Source organism: Hesperophylax consimilis, chromosome 8, assembly GCF_061612785.1.
Source record: "Hesperophylax consimilis isolate HC1 chromosome 8, BYU_Hcon_1.0, whole genome shotgun sequence".
Classification (NCBI taxonomy): Eukaryota; Metazoa; Arthropoda; class Insecta; order Trichoptera; family Limnephilidae; genus Hesperophylax; species Hesperophylax consimilis.
In genome coordinates this window covers 21,416,665-21,437,192 of record NC_142843.1, presented here as the reverse complement: position 1 = coordinate 21,437,192, position 20,528 = coordinate 21,416,665, and the positions used below count along the sequence as shown (strand labels likewise).

The window sequence follows — 20,528 nt, the reverse complement described above, 5'->3', positions numbered from 1 at the left end:
GGCCAGTGTTTCCGCGTAGCTAGAATATACGAAATCATGTGAAAAAATAACATATCTTATTATTATTATTATTAATATTATAAATGTCATTTGTTTATTGAGGAAGTTATGAGCCATGATTTAGCGGCCAGCTGACCATTCAGATTTCAGAGTAGGGATTTACTGTCGATGACGTAATGCCACCGAACACATGCTAATCTGATAACTGACGAGGTAAATGTCTAGAAGTTTTGCGTATGTGGTCAATGCCGCGCATACAACATACAGTTCGTCGATGAAATTGTGATTATTTAATGAGTAGCAATATGGCAATGCCGCTAATTACGTATACCTACATACATTTCAGAACGGTTGATGCTCTCAGTGAAAGACCAACATTGATAATCGAAAAGTTACTAAAAATGGCTTTAAATGGGTTTAGTAATCATATCTGAAGAGCCAGATACATCCTAGCATCCCCCTTCATATATTATGTTACATCTTCCAGTATTACAATATACCGCAAATTAGGGATGCCATAGTTCCACTGGCCCCGGAAAGCTGAAACTCTTGTGCATTGTGCGGTAGTCACATCAAAAAAATTACAAAGCAAATGATAAGTACCTACTAAGTTTATGAGAAAGAGCAGTGAAAAGTACAACGAAGCTGTCAGTTGTATGGCTTATGTATGCATTTTACGGAGAAATCCGAAAACTAGAAAGCGTTCTCAGTATTGAAACAACGAGATTGATTGGTTTCGAAAATAAAAATCAACCACGAAAAATAAGTCACAAATCGGTGAAGCAAAATACTATCCACGATGAATTATTTAAACTCAATATTGTTAGAGATTTATGATAACATCTACCAACGTGATGAAATTTCCATAATAATATTAGAAATATGTTTTAACCTGTGGAATATCTTCAGTACCTACGATAACTCCGCAATATCATATAACGTGTAACCTTTTAATTTGTTTAATGATTTTTATCTGTATTACTATTATCTATATTTTTGTTTTGCCTATAATAAATAATAATATAATCCAGAGCTTAAATATATTAAATTTAAGATAATATAAAATAGTTTTAAAGAATTCTAGCTTTACAAGGCGTTTTTGAGGAAATAAAATGAGGAAAAATAACAGTTATCTAAAGTAATCAAACTCACCTTATAATTACAATTTTATCCGAACCGGTGAATTAGAACACAGAGTACCAACAGTTATTGTTATATGCAACATGGGTTGAGTTAATTACAAATCACGAAAATACGCGGAAACACCATTAACGAAACAAAACAATGCACGAGATGACGATAAGAAAATGGGAAAGGCGAGAATCCTCTCCACCTACGTTCGTAATACACGATACACAACATCCGCTGGACGAAACCGAAATGTGCAGCAGGGGAAATAACAAAAGGTGCAGGTTCAAAAGAGAGAAGTAACAGTGGAGCGCGGAGTCTGGCTGCGCCGAGCGCGGGAGGGAGTTCTTCGCCACTTCCGTAATCCCCGGCCTGGCGCCGCGCCGCTATGGGATCCATAATCCCACTTCAAAAGCTTCCGACGGTCCATTCACCCCGCAAAGCGCGTCCAAATATGAGAAAGATATTTCACCTAAGTGGCCTCATTTTACCCTCTATCGATTGCATTCTGGGGCGAAATATAGGATAGTGTGACTGTGACTGCGAGTCGGCTCCGCGCCCAAGGGCTATTTCCGTCCACTGCATTTTAATAGACATACCTACAGAAAAAGGAGCAAGAAAATGGAAAGCTGGCGGGTCTTGTGGATATGAGATGGCCGTCGCCCGCGACCAGGAGGTTTGCTTCTCCGCACATGCCGGAAATCGTTCTGCTTTTATTGTCCCTTGGCGAGGGAGGTATATTAATATAGACTTAAACAAATTCCTGGACTGGGCGGCGCGTGTGACAAACGACCCAACGTTGGAATGACCACAGGTCACCGCCACCGTCACCATTCATTAATTAAAACTATGCCGAATTAACCAAGCAAGCGCTTTGGAATAGTAAACAAGCAGGGAATGACGAAATAAAAGCTTTATGAGAGAGTATTTTAATGGTTTAATTGTACTAGACTACCGACTACTGTAGCCAAATGTTAATATTTAAAGGCAAATAACTATTATTTGTGAATGCATTTCGCATAACCTGCTGCAAGATGTTAACACCGAGCAAACAGTAAACATTTGAACATCACGAATATTTATGCACTTAGAAACTGTGCAATGAAGCAAACATGTATTTAGAATTTATTCATGACAAATCGTTACGATTAAGGTTTAATAACTGCATACACATCATAGCCAGAATATTAATTGGCAAATATATTAATTAAAGCTTTATTATCATCAACAAAAAATTCACAAGGAAGACTACTGCATAAAAATATCGTGAAATTTAATGTTTGAAAAGTAGGACATGGTCGATCGCAGTAAGATTCATCGTGTATTCCGAGAATGTCTGCAAGTTGATAAATACCATAACGCGTCATGGGTATGGTTGAAAAGTCTTGTAGATTTACAAAATATATTAAGAAGATCAAAACGATATCATATATTGTGTCAATGGTAAGACAATAACATTTTTATGTGTGGACGAACTATAAGTTAATGAGGCAACAAAAAAACGAAAATAACCTAAAAAATAACTAACAAGCAATATGACAAAATGACTGTGATTTTGTGTCAAAAAGTCGAAAAAGTTTTCATTTCTAATTTCAAAGAATTACTAATTTTTAATTACTTCAACACCTCATCCTTAACTCGTCAAACAGCATCGATACAAACTCACAAAAAACTTGTTAGACAGTTTTTAAAAGAGTTTTCCGTTCAATTGTATTTTTTGCAAAGTAACGCAAAAAAATATATATATATATTATATTACGCACCACTGACAAAGACCATAAGCCACCAGTACAATGTTGATTGCCTTTAGAAGGTGGGTACTATAGAATTAATGATTAATGAAAGGGTGATTAAAGTGTAACATTGCAGGTAAATATTCTCAATTTGACCAAGAAACAGGAAACCTGCAGCTTTTACATTTTCGAGAGCGCATGCGCTAGAGCAAGTTCATAAAACAGACATTCACGTATAATAAATTGGTTTACTCCGGTACAAGATACCAAACATAAACACGATGGTGACTTTCTCCACGGGTACCCTGAAAAGCGGAAACAATAATATTCCATACGTATTTGCAAAATTTCAGCCAGCCAAGTCATAAACCGTGTCCGTTCCTTGTATCTGATGGCCAATCGACACGGGGATGCAAAAAACAACTCCATTGCATACTATATAGCAGTTGTGGTGTTTTCACTTTCATTAGTTGGCATGCAAGATGGGTTGTTTTACGTAAAACGATAAACTATTGCAGCACAAGGTCTTTGTTAATCAATCAAACAAAATAAGTTTTCAAATTAACCAGAAATTAAAATAATTTTTCCACTCCCCGTTATCGGTTTGAAATGTTTCTTAGAATCAACATAAAATTTATTGCCAAACCAAAAACTCAATTTATCTAAAAGCATGATGAGCTCTGTGGCATAGTAGTAATATATTTGACACTGCGTCCATAAGTATTCAAAAACCGTCGAAGCATACTTTAAGACGAAGCTTAATGCCAAATTACTATTTTGATTAATTTTTATAACGAATTGGTGTACGTTATGAATACCAAAAAATATGCTTTAGATAAATTGAAGGTTTTCCTATCGCTTTCCTTGAGTATAATACAAATAAAAAATAAATTACTCAATGTAAAATATAAATGCAAACTACTAAAAAATTATTTTTTTCAATAGAAATGATTGAACGCATAAAGGAAACAACTTTAAAAAAAATACACTATTATAGCTAAGATTATCTGTGACAGTTTTACTTGATTAACTTTTTGCTTTCTTATAAAATTATTTACAAAATAAATAAAAACCAAGTTTTTGCTTGAAATCGGACGTTTCTAGAGTCCGTTTGTCAGGCGATTTTTAATGCCCATTACCTACGATATAAGGTATACCAAGAATATACACATTTTTGGCTTGTAGCTTCCTCTTAAAAAAGGGTTATTTGTCCACCCGTCCAAGAGTGGGAGATAATCTAAGTATTGTATTAGTCTGTTTAAAATTACCAGAACTTTGTTTAATAACCTGATCTGAATTTCTGAACGTTTCTTTTCCCTTCTCCTTATCCTTGTTCCTCCTATCCCCTATTTTCTAATATTGCGAGTATGTACGAATATACTACATATTGAAGAGTTCCCAAGCATACAAATATAAATAATACTATTATGTATCCAACCAGACAAATATAAACAGTGAAAACATAAAAGCTTCTAAGCATATTACCGTCCTGCGTTTAGAACTTCGAGGGAGTAATTTGGTGTCGAATTCATCCAGTCACGGGCAACCAGCGGAAAATGTGTCTTCATCATTTTTACTAATTTAGGTATTTCATTAGGAACATTTACAGGTTAACATTACATTTATTAAAAAAAGTATATTAATAATTAGGTTATAACCATAGACATATGAATATTAGGTAGACCTGCCCTAAGTGATTAAAAGCGTATTATCCCCACTCCCCATACCGGTTCCATTGAGCCGGCTGGGCTCGCGTACGGCCTCAAGTGATATTTGAAAACGTGACGTCATCATTCTTGTGCGAACTATGGTCGAGGCATCATCGGTTCATTTTACGAAATAACACGGCAAAATGTTTACTTGTACTATGAAAACTGGTAAAAATAGATGCGAAAAAAGAGAATAAACCCAATTGTCGTATTACATTCCATATATAAGCATTATTTTATTTTATTTTAAGCATATTCACATCGTATAATATGAATCAGTTGTTACTATCACATCGAGAAACGTCTGGACGCGAAACACAAAGCTGGTTGGTTGCTGGGAAGTAAATTATGAACATTTTTAAAGTGTCTTAACTAAATACTCTGAAACTAACTACGACTCTGAATATAGAAGCTGCCTTACTTTGCCGAATTTGGACTTCGCAAATTTGTTCATAACGTGGCGAGTAATTTGCGCTCCCATGTAAAAATGTCTATTCATTCAAAGCAGATTTTACTTTTAAGAAGTAAATGGTGATATTATAATGCGAGATGCCTATTTACTGTCAGATTGATTTATTGACGAATCACAGTCATCTTCACTCCCTTCGTTCTTCAACAGTTGATTTTACCCCTCGCCTTTATCTTCTCGTCTATTAATTCCTATGTCTGTGGTTATAACTCACAACACAATATCTAAAGTTATCATCATACACAAATGATAACTAAAAATCAACCGATAAAAACAAAGTTTTTTTTATACTATAATACACCTATTATTTTCAACCTAGTTGTGCCATCTCATGGGCTGGCTCGTAGCCAATTTCAGAGAAAAAAGAGGGAAAAAATTGGTTTGACTGAGGATTGAACCTTCCTCCCCTGGGACTGGAGTCAACACCGCTAAGCCAAATTCTAATTGGATAGTACCGACATATATTTCGTATACTAACTGCAGTAAATTTTAAAATATAATTTCATCCAATTTCATGAAAATGCGTGTGTGAGTGCGTGTGTGTGTACGAGTCCCGTAATAATAATAATAATAGTAATCCCGGGGAGGAGGGTGGAGTATTGTCGTCGGAAATGGATAGATATTAATTAATACCTTAAAAAAAATAGAAACGGAATAATATTTTTTTGCGGATTGATAACTGAATAGTTTTTTTATGATTACCTAAATTATAGATTATGAGATGTAAAATACAACTTAAATATCTCACAAAACTCGGTATTACTAGGGGATGTGTATTACCCCCCCGGTGCGGAAGGGTTAACGATAAATCACAGTTAGTAGGTGGTGTCAGGAAATTTTATTTCCGCTTTTTATAATGGATGCGTTATATCATCTTATATTAAAAAAATAATAAAGGTTGACCTTGTCTGAATTAACCAATAATGGCGGTAAAGTAGCAATGACGCGTGCGACTCGTGGTCAGTAAAGAATGAAATCACGACGAAATTAATGAAATAGGTGCTTATGCAAATAGCATTCGCCTGAACAAGAATTACATTAAACTTACACAAACCAGCTGCGCAAAGATGTGCTTCTGGTGATAAAAATAAATTAAGTTAATTAATAGAAATCGAAAACGTGGTATTTAAAAATATAGCTTATAGGTTACATCCTATTTCTATTAGTCCATTCTGAATATATCGGAACACGTATTCGTGCAGCAGCGCTTTTCCTGATATATATATAATGACCTACCTTGATGTATGGAAGTGAGGCATGGAACTGGCAAAGAAAGGATGAAAGTAGATTAAATGCTGTTGAAATGAGATCCCTGAGGCGTATGTGTGGTAAAACCATGTTTGATCGTGTGAGGAATGTGGAGATCCGCAAAGAGTGCAAGGCTGATGTAAGCGTAACGTGTAAGATTACGAAAGGGACGGTTAGATTGTTTTGGCATGTAGAGCGAATGAGCGAAGATAGGAGTGTAAGGAGGATATATGATGCAAATGCGAATGGTAGCAGAAGTCGGGGACGCCCGAGGAAGACATGGCACCATCAAGAGAATCAGATACTCGAGTCGGGCCATGTCAAGAGTCAGAATAATAGAAGAGTATGTATGAGACGATGTATGAATGTGAATGAGGCAAGAAGTGCGTGCAAAGACCGAGTTGTTTGGCGGTCCGTCCTCTCTGCCTACCCCTGCGGGGAAACGGCGTGATGGTTAGTTAGTTATATAATGACGAAATGCGACAATTTTAGAATTTTTATGAACATTTGTTCCAAAATCCGCATAACACATTCGTGTTTTACTGATAGTTTGTCAGGAAATCTGTCAATTCATTCGTCAAAGGCCTGCAGTCCCATTTTTAACAGGAATACCGTCTAAAACAAACTAAACATATTTTTTTGTTTAGCTTTGCTCTACCCGACCCATTGCCGAGTCTAAATTCCTTCCTGTCTTTATAACGTTTCCGATTTCGGGTCAGGGCATACCACTTCCTTTCGCATCTTTAAAAACATTGCTACATATCTATTGCTGTCTTCTAAGTTACATTTTTCCAAGGTGTTAGTCACCTGCACATTCCGAATTCAATTTGGCAAGTTTTTGTAATGAAATTTGGAAACATCTAAATCCTGAACAACGTCGTGCACATGCCGATATTATTATAAAAGAAGCGATTCAGATTACCAATGTGTAAATGTCGTATTAATTAATTGTTGAATTTTATAATGAACAGGCATAGGATATTTCAAGATAAATGCCAATAACTAAACTAATAGACAATAATGTAGCATTAATCCCCAGAGCTTACGTACTGGAAGGCGATAAAATAGACATGATTATGAAAATGTCATGAGCACGAGATTTACTCGGGAGATTCCGTTTAGCGTGAACACAAGTACTTGCGGTACAGCAGAGATCATAGACAAAGCCTAGATGACCTGAAGCTAGGCAGTACCGTGTCGCCAACTTTCTAAAGGATATTGGTCACGGAGGCCGAAACATTCTCTATGCTATTCAAATAACCAAGATAATAATGTACATAATGCTGTGGCCAAGTATGGCAAAATCTGTCCCGTTTCGTTTTCGCTAAGGTACGTACGTGACTTTTATCACGACGCGATAGTACCGCCAAAGGTTGTGATCGCATTGCAGGTTTGTATGGAAATAATTTGCGAATAAATATTAATGATTAATGAGGGGTTTTTGATGATTCCATGCGACCTGATTATATCTGATTTTTAATCACTGTGGTATTTATCAGCGCGTTGCTTTGTGACGAAATATGTACATAATAACAACCAGGCACTTAGTGTAAGCAGCTATGGTACATAGGTGTTTTAACCGCACTCGAAAAGTTGTTGCTAACTATCGGGATATGGGAATGGGTTATAAACATTGCGCAGACCAATGCCTTCATGCGAAAAGAATACCAAAATATACAGGGTGTCCAGGGTAAAGTACGCTAACTTCGGGGGTGATTCTACAAGATTTTAGAAGTAAAAAGGATAAATAACTTTTTTCAAAAATAAAATGTTTTAATGAAGTTTTAGGTTAAAAAAGTTGAATTGTTTGTGTGGGAAAATAAATATATTTTTACATAGAAAAATATTTTTGTAAGGGAAAATAAACATTGGAATTTCGATCACCTTCTAAAGTTAGCGCACTTTACGCCCGGATACCCTGTAAAAGAATCTTAATATGTAACTAACCTAACCTTGTTTGATCACTAAATCCTGAGTTATACACATAGACATATTTAATACGTTTCAATTAGATAGTAAATTAATTTATGTATCAGATTGTTCCCTGATAGTTTGCGACAACTGTCTTACAGTTGGGGTGAAATACACAATGACTGCAGCGTCATTCTTACAGATATTTGATAATATAATGTTCATATTACTTATTATGGTAATTATAAGACCTTGACAACTCCTTTAAAAGAAGTGTTAATTCGGTCAAAACACTTTGCAATTTTTACAATGCAGTGATATCTCTGTTTGTCACCTTCACGGTGAGTGCAGTGGGTATTCACGTCAAAGATAACAAAGTAATTTGAGAAAAATGGCTTATCGCTCTTTATACTGCGGCAGAACCAGAGAAATACTATCGGAAAAGTTCAAAGATATTAATTTAATTACTTTCTTGAAAAAATTAAATATAATCTGCTTACAAACAATAAAATGCTGTTAATTAACTTCACACATACATATCAATCAAATATGCTAAAAAATAATTTTATGTTAGTTAATACTTCCCTAATCTTCTATCTTCTATATAAATAAAAATGTAAATGTTAAAATATTGAAGACAATATTAGTGATTCTTAAACGCAAATCTGAAACAGAAAAATCAGAAAAGGAAACGGTCACATCTGGGACTCGAACCCAGGACCCTTGTCTTTCCGGGACAATGCTCTACCAACTGCGCTAATGGGACCCTATCCTATTCGGTCACTTTTAACTGTATCATACTTCGAATAAGAACTACCAAAGTTGTCTTCATTTTTTCACCGCACATTTTTATTGGCAACTATCTTTATATTTAAATATAAAGATAGTTGCCAAATAGTTGTTTAAATATTTAAATATTATAATTTGAGGTTTTACTCAATAAGTTATTCCGAAAAATAATAATGTAAATGTTAGTTTGTTTAAAATCTCAAATCTCCGAAAGTTCTTCAATGATTGCTTTGAAATTTCGTCACAATGTTGCATTAGAGTACGTGTGTGTTTTTATATACCTATATTATATAGATGTCACCCACAGACATAATATGTCTATGATGTCACCTGTGTAAAATCATGTTTTTTTTAAACAGCATAATCTGTTGGACAAGCATGCTTTTATTTAAATAGAGCTATCTAAGCAACACGCGCTATTGTTTTTCTCTCTGCTCAGACAGACAGAGACACAGCAACGCGTGGCGGGGTTACAGATAGTTGAGAATAACTCGCGTTTAGGGACGGAGAATCATCATGGGTTATATATGTACATTAAATATTGATATTTTTAAAAGCTAAAAATGCTATACCTACACTCGCAGTTCTCGTGATAACATTTTTAACATAAGGTTTTCGAGAAAGATGAGCTATCAGATAACAAATAAAATCATTATCCCAGCGATAAGATATGCATAACAATACGCTCTAAACTCGAAGGGCGCTTTGCAATTTTCAGTTAATAGAATTGCTGGCGAAAACTTCATTTAAAGAGTTTAAAACTAACTACATACTTATAGGCAGAAACAATACATATAATTATTACAGTGCTGTGAGTACGTGAGTTTTGAAGATAACCAAAAATTGAGGAAAACAAATGAATCTTCATTGATAAGTAGAAATTATCTTATCGAGAGAAAACAATGCTAGATTCGGCTTATTGGGACCGATCCGACAATCAGCTGACCAATCACACGTGGTATATTTGCATAGCATCTTGGGACAATGGCTGACGTGCGTGATAAACTATGTTTATTATTATGAAATAGAGCGATGCATGTTTAGGATCAAACTTACAAGAATGTTGACGTCAGGTTTTGCCAAGGAGGAGAATGAAGAGGATCTTTTCAACTGCTGGAATATGGGTGTTGGATTTTCATCAGTTCCGATTCCCTTCTCCTTAGTCCGACTCACGTACCTGAAGGCGTACTTCCTCCCCTCCGTCACACTTCTAGCGAACATGTCAGGCTTCTAAGTAAGCTCCCGATAAAACAATAGAACTGTGTGATATGGGCGGTTCATACCACGAAACATGTAACGGAAAAGGCGGCTGGAGCGTCACCGAGTTCAGTGGGCGTATGTGGTCCAGACGATGCAAAAAACTTCAAAATAAAACTTAAGTTTCAAACAAACTGATTCACAACAGCGAAGCCTCTTTTCGTTGCGTTTTTATTCACCGTAAAAAAACTTCTCCACTAACTTCGATGGTTAACACACTTTAGATCAATATTATTTATCCCGAAAGGTTTCAGCGAGGATTTGGCTACATGCGAGATTAAGAACCCGAGACGGGAAGTGGAATGGGAGATGCAGTGCGAACAGACAATAAGTCAATGACAGTCTGGCCAAACTCAGGTGCACTCACACAGGCCCACTCTAGCACACCTGTGAACGAATTACCGCGTACCCGCGAGATACGAAAAATACCCAGATAAAAATATATATGGATATCTAAATGTGGGTCCGTACGGCGCGATATTGATTTTATAAGTGTGTACTGTAATAGAGTTGGTGACTATATAAAATATATAGGAGGAGGTTTAAAAATTATACTTTCGAATGTATATAGGTGGGTCCAGCTAATATAACGTGTCAAAACGAGCGTCATTATGGTCGTGATGCTGACAGCTCCGTTATGACCTCTCTTTTTGATCCATGCGTCAGTTATGAGAAAGAGGGAGAGGTTACCAAGGAGTTATCATCGATATGCCTTTAGCCGCTATAACATTATATATTTAAACACTAATAGATATCAATACAGTTGTTCAAAATTATTAATTTATACATAGTCAAGAAAAGAAAAAGGAGAGCAGTATCCTGATTTATTTTTTGTCTCGTCGTTGTCACATCTGACCTGATGATGGACACTGTAACGCTGTCCGAAACTTTGGCTAAAGAAGGAGGAAGCATAAAACGGCATAATGCCCCAAAAATATATCACGATAATACTTTTGGCCGTGAAAATCTCAAATCATACTCAGAGGAGAGCATGGCAGTATTAAACACATAGGTATTTTATAAAAAAAAAATCTAGTCTTTCGGATGATTTTGGAGGATTTTTTTTGGGTAATGTTGTAGATAGTTAATCTATTGGTAATATTATAATTTTCAAATTTTATCAGAATGTATTGAATAATGCAATAATATTATGTATTAAAATAACACTCAACATTTATAACGCATTTTGAAATTGAAATGATCTGTTAACTACTGTCGGTCGGTCGTACTTAAATCATATTTTCCTTTCTTTATATATTTTTTTTATTGTACTTGTGTGAATATCGTTAAAGTGTGGATACTTAATTTATTTTATACCTTATGAATATAACATAAAATATAATAATAAAATATTTCCAATACGGTCAGAAAACCAATAAAATGAATGTGGTGCATCCATAGAAATCAACAATGGCTGCATCTAGTGGCGGCTCGTGACTTTTGGGTGTACTAGAGTGCTAATATAAAAAAGGGCATTATTGATGTTGTTGTAGCCGAAAACGTTTTCTCTTTTTTTGGAAAATTCGTTTTTTTGTATGAAGATTTTCAGAAGATCGGTGATGCGCACGGACAACCTGAAATTTTCTGAAAATCTTCAAACAAAAAATCTTATTTAAAAATAAATAAAAAATCGTTTTGGACTAAACAGCATCACGAATCAAAAAGTCTGCGGTCGTCATAATTCATTTTATGAATGGAGGCATTTACAGCTTGAATTGAGCTAATTCGCTACGAGCATAGCCGGTTGGAAAAATTCTCGTAAAAATAGCGTTAATGAACAGTTGACAGAATGAACAGTTTGACTTTTAATCTAGTTGTAGTAAGTAGCTACCAGAGGCGGGGTTTCGAAGAATCTCTCCCGGATCGTAATGGGTAGGTAGTAGGTAGGTAACGGAGTTCAGAAACTAAACGGGACTAGTTGATCAGCTAAATGATCGGATCAGATCAGATTTTCCGGTTTCGCTTTACGATCGAAGCTAAGTGCATTCATAATCTGGAGACGTTCCAATTACTCGAGGATACGATACATTGACTATCGCAAAACCATCATTAAATTAAATTGATCCAGACATAATAATATCCAGTGATTTACGTATAAATTTGTTTCTAACAAAAGTCTTCGAATAATTTATAATTCAAGTTAAAAACAAAAAACTCTTTTTTTCATCAAAAGTTAAAGCAAATGTCTTGTACAGGTCTTCATTTCAAAACATCGATTTTTCTCTACATTCTATAAATATATCTTATATACAAAATATAAACCTTCCGGAAGAAATTCTCTAAGTGATAGTGAAAACCCTATCAAAATCTAAGGGTACGTATATACAATTATATTATTACACAATTATATAATTATACAATTAAACTGATTGATCAGTTTTGTAAGATCTAAGTAAGAGAAAATAATGTACAAATAAAAAAAACTGAATACATATAAAAAAAAAAAAATTGCGAACCGAAACGCGAACCATACCACGAATTACGGGAAAGGAACGAATCAACTGCAAGCGGCGTTTCACGCCATTTGAGGTTGCTTCGCTTCTTTCCCATAAGTTGAGGTTCAGTTCGGCAGTTCGGTTTGTGGATGTATACGTAGCATAAGCGCACAAAAATACAGATGCGGATAGTGACATTATTTTATACTATTTAGAGAAATGTACACCATTAAAGAATCCGATTTTTCGTGATTTTAGAGGCAACATTAACATTTTTTTGTGGGCTAATAGTACCTAATTAATGAAAAATAATCTTGCCCAACCTACTGTGTCAATATAAATTAAAAAAATAAAATATCTTAAAAAAACGTTTTTTGGGTGTAATTTTTTTAAATTTATCAGCGACAAATTTGTATGCCAAGGTAAACTAGTCATTTGTAATTTAAATTTAAAATAATCAAAAAGCTTTTTTAAACATTTATTTTATTTTACATTTACTTATTAGGTAAAATAAAATTATTATTAACCCTTTCAGCACCGCACTTTTATTTCCACATATATTTTTTTCTTATGGTTTGAAAGGGTTAACTCACAAATAATTGTCAAAGTTGCCTCTAAAATCATGAAAAATCTAAATCCTTAATGGCCTATATTTCATCATTCAAAACACGAATAAATTAAATAGCACATATCCTATTGCTATACTTTTTGATAAAAAATAAAATGGTAACAAATCCAAATTTAAGTTTTGTATGAAAAAGGCCGCGCAGCCACCGAATACCCAATTTCTACAGATTTATAACAAATTTCTCGTCAACTCTTCAAGTTTTAAGTTCCAAAATAAATATACGTTTTTAGGATAATATCTATACATTTGTTATACCGAAACACTAATTATATGAAATTCCCTCCATAGAAAATAATCGCAAAGTAAACTCCTAAAATTATTAAAAACACGTTTAGTTCTGTTATTCAATATGTTATAGGCATGAAAAAATTCACAGTGTATCTTTAAATGCAACTCAAGCATTTGACGAGAATTTTTGCTCTATTTCAAACGAGTTGGGTTTTATTAAATATTTTCACGATTTTCGCTCAACAATTATCGTTTTTTTTTTTAATATTAGCGCGCTCCCTCTAACATTCGTATTAACGTATCTCTCTTTCACGCCATCTTTGAACGCTTACTACGGGGCCTTAATAAGGCGATTCGTAAAAGACCGCCAAACTCTTTATGCATTCCTTGTGCTTGTGGAAATAAGGTTAAAATTGTCAATAATTGATGCCTGTTTCTATTTAACCTATTGTGTGATAGCATTTAAATAAATCATTTCTCCGAATAAAAACTAGCAATGCCGGGTAAATCACTTGTGGTAGAAGATACTATTTTTATAGATATATAAACGCATTATCTATTAGGAAAATATAATCAGTTGGTGCACGGCGAAATTCAGTGTCTGCGATCGAGAAGAAAACATCGCTCAAAAGCATGTTTTAATTTTATTTTGTGAAACTCAGGCACAAATATTATTTTGTTTTTCGGTTACACTTTGAATATCTTCATTTTCAATTTACAATCCAACATAAAACAAGAGAAAATCCGAAAAAGGGTTCGTAAATAAAAGATTATACACTTGAGAGGATCTTTACAGGAATGGAACATACTTTTCTAGGCTTATAAAAATACTAAAAAATCCTTACTAAAGCAAAGCCCAAGTTCTGTTCTACTCGGTGTATATTATGAGCATATAATAGTATTTTTATATGACAAATAATTGAAATCAGAAAGGCACGATTTTCGTATAAAACTTTTTAGATTTGAGGCCGGAAATAATGATTTTTTTTTAAATCAAAATGTCTAGTATGAATTTGAGCTACTTTGATTTATTTGTGATTTAAATTATAAAATATTCGACTTTTCACTATTTCAGAGGCAAATTTTCTCAATTATTTGTCGGTTAATGATAATTATTTAAGAAAATAATTGAATGCCCTCTGTAAATATGATGAAATATTAATAAAACAGCACTTGGAGTTTGCCATCAGAATATTTTTTTGCGAGTCAAGAAAATAAATAAGTCGAGAAAAATACAATGTTTCAGACGAGTAAACACCCTCTCAAATGTAATATCTTTTACTTACGAACCCCTTTTTCAGGTTTGCTTATGTTATATTTGATTGTAAATTATTTCTAATTAAGATTATAGTGTGACCGGAAAAAATATTTGAAACTCAAAATCTGTTAGATAAAGAGGGTGTGTGTGTGTGTGCGTTTGAATACATTCACGTACCTTCACATGCGAAGGAGATTTAGGAAAGATAGTAAAGAAAAGATACTCATATAATGGATCTGAAAGAAATGATATAATAAAGATATCGTTTTTTACTTTTGAATTGGCAATAAACTTTACAAACATTGCTTATGTAACACAACACTGCCCCCAGCCAATGGAACTATGTCATGCCAAAATTAATAATTTGTTCTTTTCTTATTAGGTGGAATGAAATGGGGAAGGGGAGGAAAAGGAGAAAAGTAAGTTGGAAAATATCTAAATCAGGTCTAGACTTAACATAAAATAATAAATAAAATTAAAAAATTCAAATTGACTAATTTACTAAATATTACATAGCATATTTGCGGCAAGTTCCAGAGTGGAAGATACTCTCAGTATCGCCCTGGTGTAAGACGTTTCGCTTTGACCGTGTTTGGTGACCAGATCTGAATAAGTACTTCCCCACCTTCCTCTCCCCCATCTCCTTCCTTTCCCCACTACCTTCAGCCTCACAACATACCCCAATTGGGTATGCCATATCCTACTCGCCCCAGACGGTTGGGATTCTTGTGCGGATTAACATAGAAAATATTTTTAAAAACTCCAAAAAGACGCACAAATACGGTATTTTAAAATTAGTTAACATGAAACTCGTAATGCACCACAATAAAAAAATATTTGCAAGGACTGTGATACAAATAGGTGGAGTAATGATAAACTTGTGCATCGAATATGTAACTACGATAATATAGCATCACATTATGAAACATATTCAAAGCGCAGGTATATATTACACCACCTATTTATTGCATTATTATTAGGTGTAATGATTTACCCAATATATTGAGCTATCTTGTAATCATGTTAGTTAATGTTGTATTAAGAAAATACTGACTTATTCTTGCTTATCGTGGGAAAAAATGAAAAAGAGGTTTAAATTATTTTTAAAAGCATTATGTACATAACCATTAAATCATAATAGAAGTATGAAGAAAGAATTTCATTAATTCTAAAATACAAATGTCAAAATAATGAACTCACGTTTAAAGCTTATAGGGTTCTCCGCCTTTTCCAGAAGTATGTTTTAATCTCCGGCTCATTTGGGAAAAATCTGCAAGAAACAAATTTAGAGTTACAAAAATTGGGAAACCATGAAATAATTATTATTTAGGACAGGTTGTTTCACAGAATTTGAACATTTCATCAAAATTTCAAATATGATTTTCAAGTTCTGTGAAGGTTCTGTTTAAGTTCTGTCGTGATTTCAGTTTTGCAAAGCAACTGGCCAAGAACGATAAAACTTAAATAGAACCTTCACCGAACTTGCAAATCAACTTTGAACATGAATTGTTCAAATTCCGTGAAACAACCAGTCCTCGGTGTGTTTTTAATAATGACAGATTCTCTCGGTCACTCTATCAACAGAATCTATTTCTGGATATCCTGATTTTGTCATGCTAAAGAAAAAATTACATTATCAAGACACATAACCATTACCTATGGAAAGACACACAAAAAATATGATATGACATGATTGATTATTGATAATTAAGTTAATTTCTTTCGCACTCAAAAGATAAACAAAGAATGAAAACAATATGTATGGTAATAATTTTGTAAGAAGTGGAAGTACAAAATATTCAATCGGAATGAAATGTAGACATTCTAAGTGTGACTAACCCTTCTCTACATAACCTAAATGGCATGCATCCACTTAAAAGAATATCTAAATATGTCATGGATGATACATTGAATACCTTATAATTTTTCCTGTATTTCATATTATTTTATACTCACACTAAGAAATTCCTTTCTAATTGTTTCTCTTTGAATTTGAATCAAATTGTACTATTTTTTTGTTGCAAACTATGGTTTATATTTAAGAACACTTTTTATTAAAAATAAATAATAGAAATATTTTCAAGATTGTCCTTTCCAAGAATAATCTTATTTAAATTCATTGGGAATAGTATGGTATGTTATGAATAATGGTTTTGTAATATAATATTTGAATGGTTTGTACTGCGCCACTTTTGTGATAAATTACCTCAAGGGCAATCTACAAATATACAATATATTCTACAATGCACTATCTAATAATATATAGTCTAGACAAACTATTATCACTAATATAAAACTATATGTACAATGCATTTGACCAATGAATGTGATGCAGCGTTAGAATGTACATGTATTATTAATCATTTATATTATCAGGCAGATAATATACAGGACCATACTTACCTTGGAGGTCACAGAGATTAATATACATACTTTTTAAATTTTTTAAAAACACTTCATCATACTGAAGAGGCAAAAAGTCATTATGCACCGACATTACCAATCTATCATTTTGCCCATCGCTGTGCGAGGTTCAGTGTTTTACCCATAAGGGTAAAATAACTGTATCCATAATACACAGTTATCAAGATATTGTTAGTGTTTACTAGGTCTATCCCACTAGGATATTTTCTTTTATAGTAGAAATAAAAGTTAAATTAAATTACCAATCTATCGTTTTGCCCATCGCTGTGCGAGGTTCAGTGTTTTACCCATAAGGGTAAAATAACTGTATCCATAATACACAGTTATCAAGATATTGTTAGTGTTTACTAGGTCTATCCCACTAGGATATTTTCTTTTATAGTAGAAATAAAAGTTAAATTAAATTACCAATCTATCGTTTTGCCCATCGCTGTGCGAGGTTCAGTGTTTTACCCATAAGGGTAAAATAACTGTATCCATAATACACAGTTATCAAGATATTGTTAGTGTTTACTAGGTCTATCCCACTAGGATATTTTCTTTTATAGTAGAAATAAAAGTTAAATTAAATTACCAATCTATCGTTTTGCCCATCGCTGTGCGAGGTTCAGTGTTTTACCCGTAAGGGTAAAATAACTGTATCCATAATACACAGTTATCAAGATATTGTTAGTGTTTACTAGGTCTATCCCACTAGGATATTTTCTTTTATAGTAGAAATAAAAGTTATCAAAAATTATGAAGCTACAAACCGAAACAGATGGCACAATAGATATTATCAGAGTGATTATCTTTTATCCTTAATACATTTCAAGGTTAAGAATGGTCTACATTTTATTTTAATAGTCTTTGTCTAATGGACTGCCATACATATGCTTAAAGTCCATCAGTAATAAAAACAATCACTTAAGTAAGACGTAAGACAATAAAGAAAACATCTATTCTAACTATATATGATTAATGGACCCATCTCGGGTTTAGGTGATTTCAATGAATATCAAGTTGTGTTTAAAGAAGTATTTTTCACGCTGCAATTGAAGTTACAACCTTTTCAAGATGTTTCCATAAACTGATTTTGACGTGGTATTGTAAAAACAGATAAACGTGTTCTGTAATGTCTATTTTATTATAGTATTAATCAACCAAATTGTTTTTTTTTCATATTGATAACTAAATATTGTTCACTTGCATGATTGATTTTCCTAATTTAATTATTTTTATACTTTACCTTGAAAGCACTATCAATGTTATTAATTGCAGGTCAAATATTTTTAAATAAATCAGTTCCCCGAAATCCTCCTTAGGTGCATCATATTTGATTTGTTGTAGAGATAACAATCTTTTTTAAATAATAATATATATTTTTTAAGAATTTCTCTTTTGAATCTTCCTCACTTATAATAAATCTGCACTAAAGCTGAAGTCTGGAAGTCACATCTGCTAAATTATCGAGGATAGGAGTTTGAAGTTTCTTAAAGTTTGAAGTGTATTACTAGAAGTAAAAGTGAACAATTGTTTTTTTACTATGGATTATTCGTATTTTTCTTTTAATAAAAATATGGGCTGTAATAATATATTTTTAATAAAAAATATAAGCTGTAAAAACAATGCAATATCTCCTTGTTAGACTTCAGTAAAAAGTAACTTAGAATATTGAATGAAATTATAATATTTTGGAGCTCCGTTTTCTTGGGGACATCTGCTCCGGCTTGCATCTTATAGACGTTGAGCTATTCTGGACTTCTGAAGTTTATATTATCTAACTCAAGTAAATAGATATCTGGTGATGTTATAGATTAGGCTATTTATTATAGAAGAAGCACATATGAGGACTGCAGTGTTTTCAGCAATAAGAGTTTATGATATTATAATGGAATTGGCAATATTAACTCAATTTCGTAAACAATGTGACTTCAGGACTTTCCAGGCACAGAAATATATTTTTAGAACCTCTAAAGCCTCAGCTAAAATAATAATTATTTCAATGATTGGTCATATTTCATTTGACATGAATAAAAATTTTGTCAAATAAAAAAGGTGAACACAATATGAGAACCAATTCATCTACTAAATAACTACCAAATAATCAGATGAATGGAGGATGCAACCATGATAGTCAATTTGCTGAAATCAATAGGCCATTCAACTGTGTGATGATTTTGTTTGAAGAGTTTGAACTGACTTTAATATTTGGGGAAGGGGAAACTTAAAATCAATTACCTTTGCAGGATAGTAATACAGCAACATAATATAGCAATAATTATTGTATCCCTCTTATGTTGACATGTGTCATCCTTATTTCTCAAATCAAAACAAATGTCAAGATAATTTTAAAGATAAAAGCAACATGATTTCAAGACCACCACTGATGCTCAAAGAACGCATGACAACTGAGTGCGTAATCTAGTATCTTACCATAAGTGTTTTCATTATAAGATCGTATTGAAAAAATAGTAAACCCTTGTCTGGAATACAAAATCAATAAGGGCATACACATAACCTAAAATTTTTTGAATAAATCAGAATACAAAGAGCTAAGATTAAATACTCAGTTAGAATATTAAAAACGACGATCAGGAGAACAAATTTTTAATAATGACTAATTAAACAATTATATTCATACATAAATACTGGGAATTAACTTACCTAACGCAAATATTAGTTCGTGGGGAGGGTTTCTTAGTAAAAAAAAAACAAACTGGTGAACTTAGTAATATGTGTCTGTCATATCTTATTAGAACTCACAATATATCATTCGATTATTTAACGACAATTAACACAAAATCGTAAATAGTGATTATTATTAAATCCTTCGACACAACATTCACCCATAACCCGATACACCACCAACGACAAACTCGCGAACTTCACGTTAGATCTAGACCAGGGGTGTCAAACTGGATATTCTTAAGGGCCGTTTATAACATTTGGCGTGTGTAAGCGGGCCGGACTCAATATTTAAAAAATAAAACCCATACTTACATAATTGTTGAAATCTTTATTTAGTTAGATACCTATTTATTATAAATTCAGTAAGTTAAAAAGAAGGGTAACAAAGTAAATTATCTTGAGTCGGACACCTGACTTCTCTTGTTTTTTACAAGTTCATTGATGTCGGGTGTCATATTCGTCGTAGTTACTTTTAGAATCGATTGGAAATTTTCATCCGTAAGCCGTGAGCGATGTTTGTTTTTATTTATTTTCATAAGGGAAAACATCTGCTCGCATAAATACGTACTACCAAACATACACAAGATACGTGCCGCATGATTTTTTATACTTGGATAGTTATTCAAACTCTTGAAATATTG

General features: G+C 33.3%; 1 protein-coding gene across 2 annotated transcripts in view; it reads right to left on the bottom strand.

Annotated features, from left to right (window-relative positions):
* milt (trafficking kinesin-binding protein milt) overlaps positions 1–20,075 on the bottom strand; it is a 137,251-nt gene extending 117,176 nt beyond the window's left edge. The window contains exons 1-2 of one of the 2 annotated variants that reach the window (XM_089635034.1): positions 19,864–20,075; positions 15,994–16,063 (exon numbers count right to left, since the gene is read on the bottom strand). Coding sequence is in view for 1 of the 2 variants with exons in the window: in XM_089635031.1 (XP_089491157.1) it covers positions 10,044–10,208 (165 nt within the window). In the remaining variant the exon portion in view is untranslated. Of the gene's footprint in view, positions 1–10,043; positions 10,552–15,993; positions 16,064–19,863 lie in introns of those variants that run through there. The other variant, XM_089635031.1, reaches the window with a different exon arrangement.
* Between the last annotated feature and the right edge of the window lie 453 nt (positions 20,076–20,528).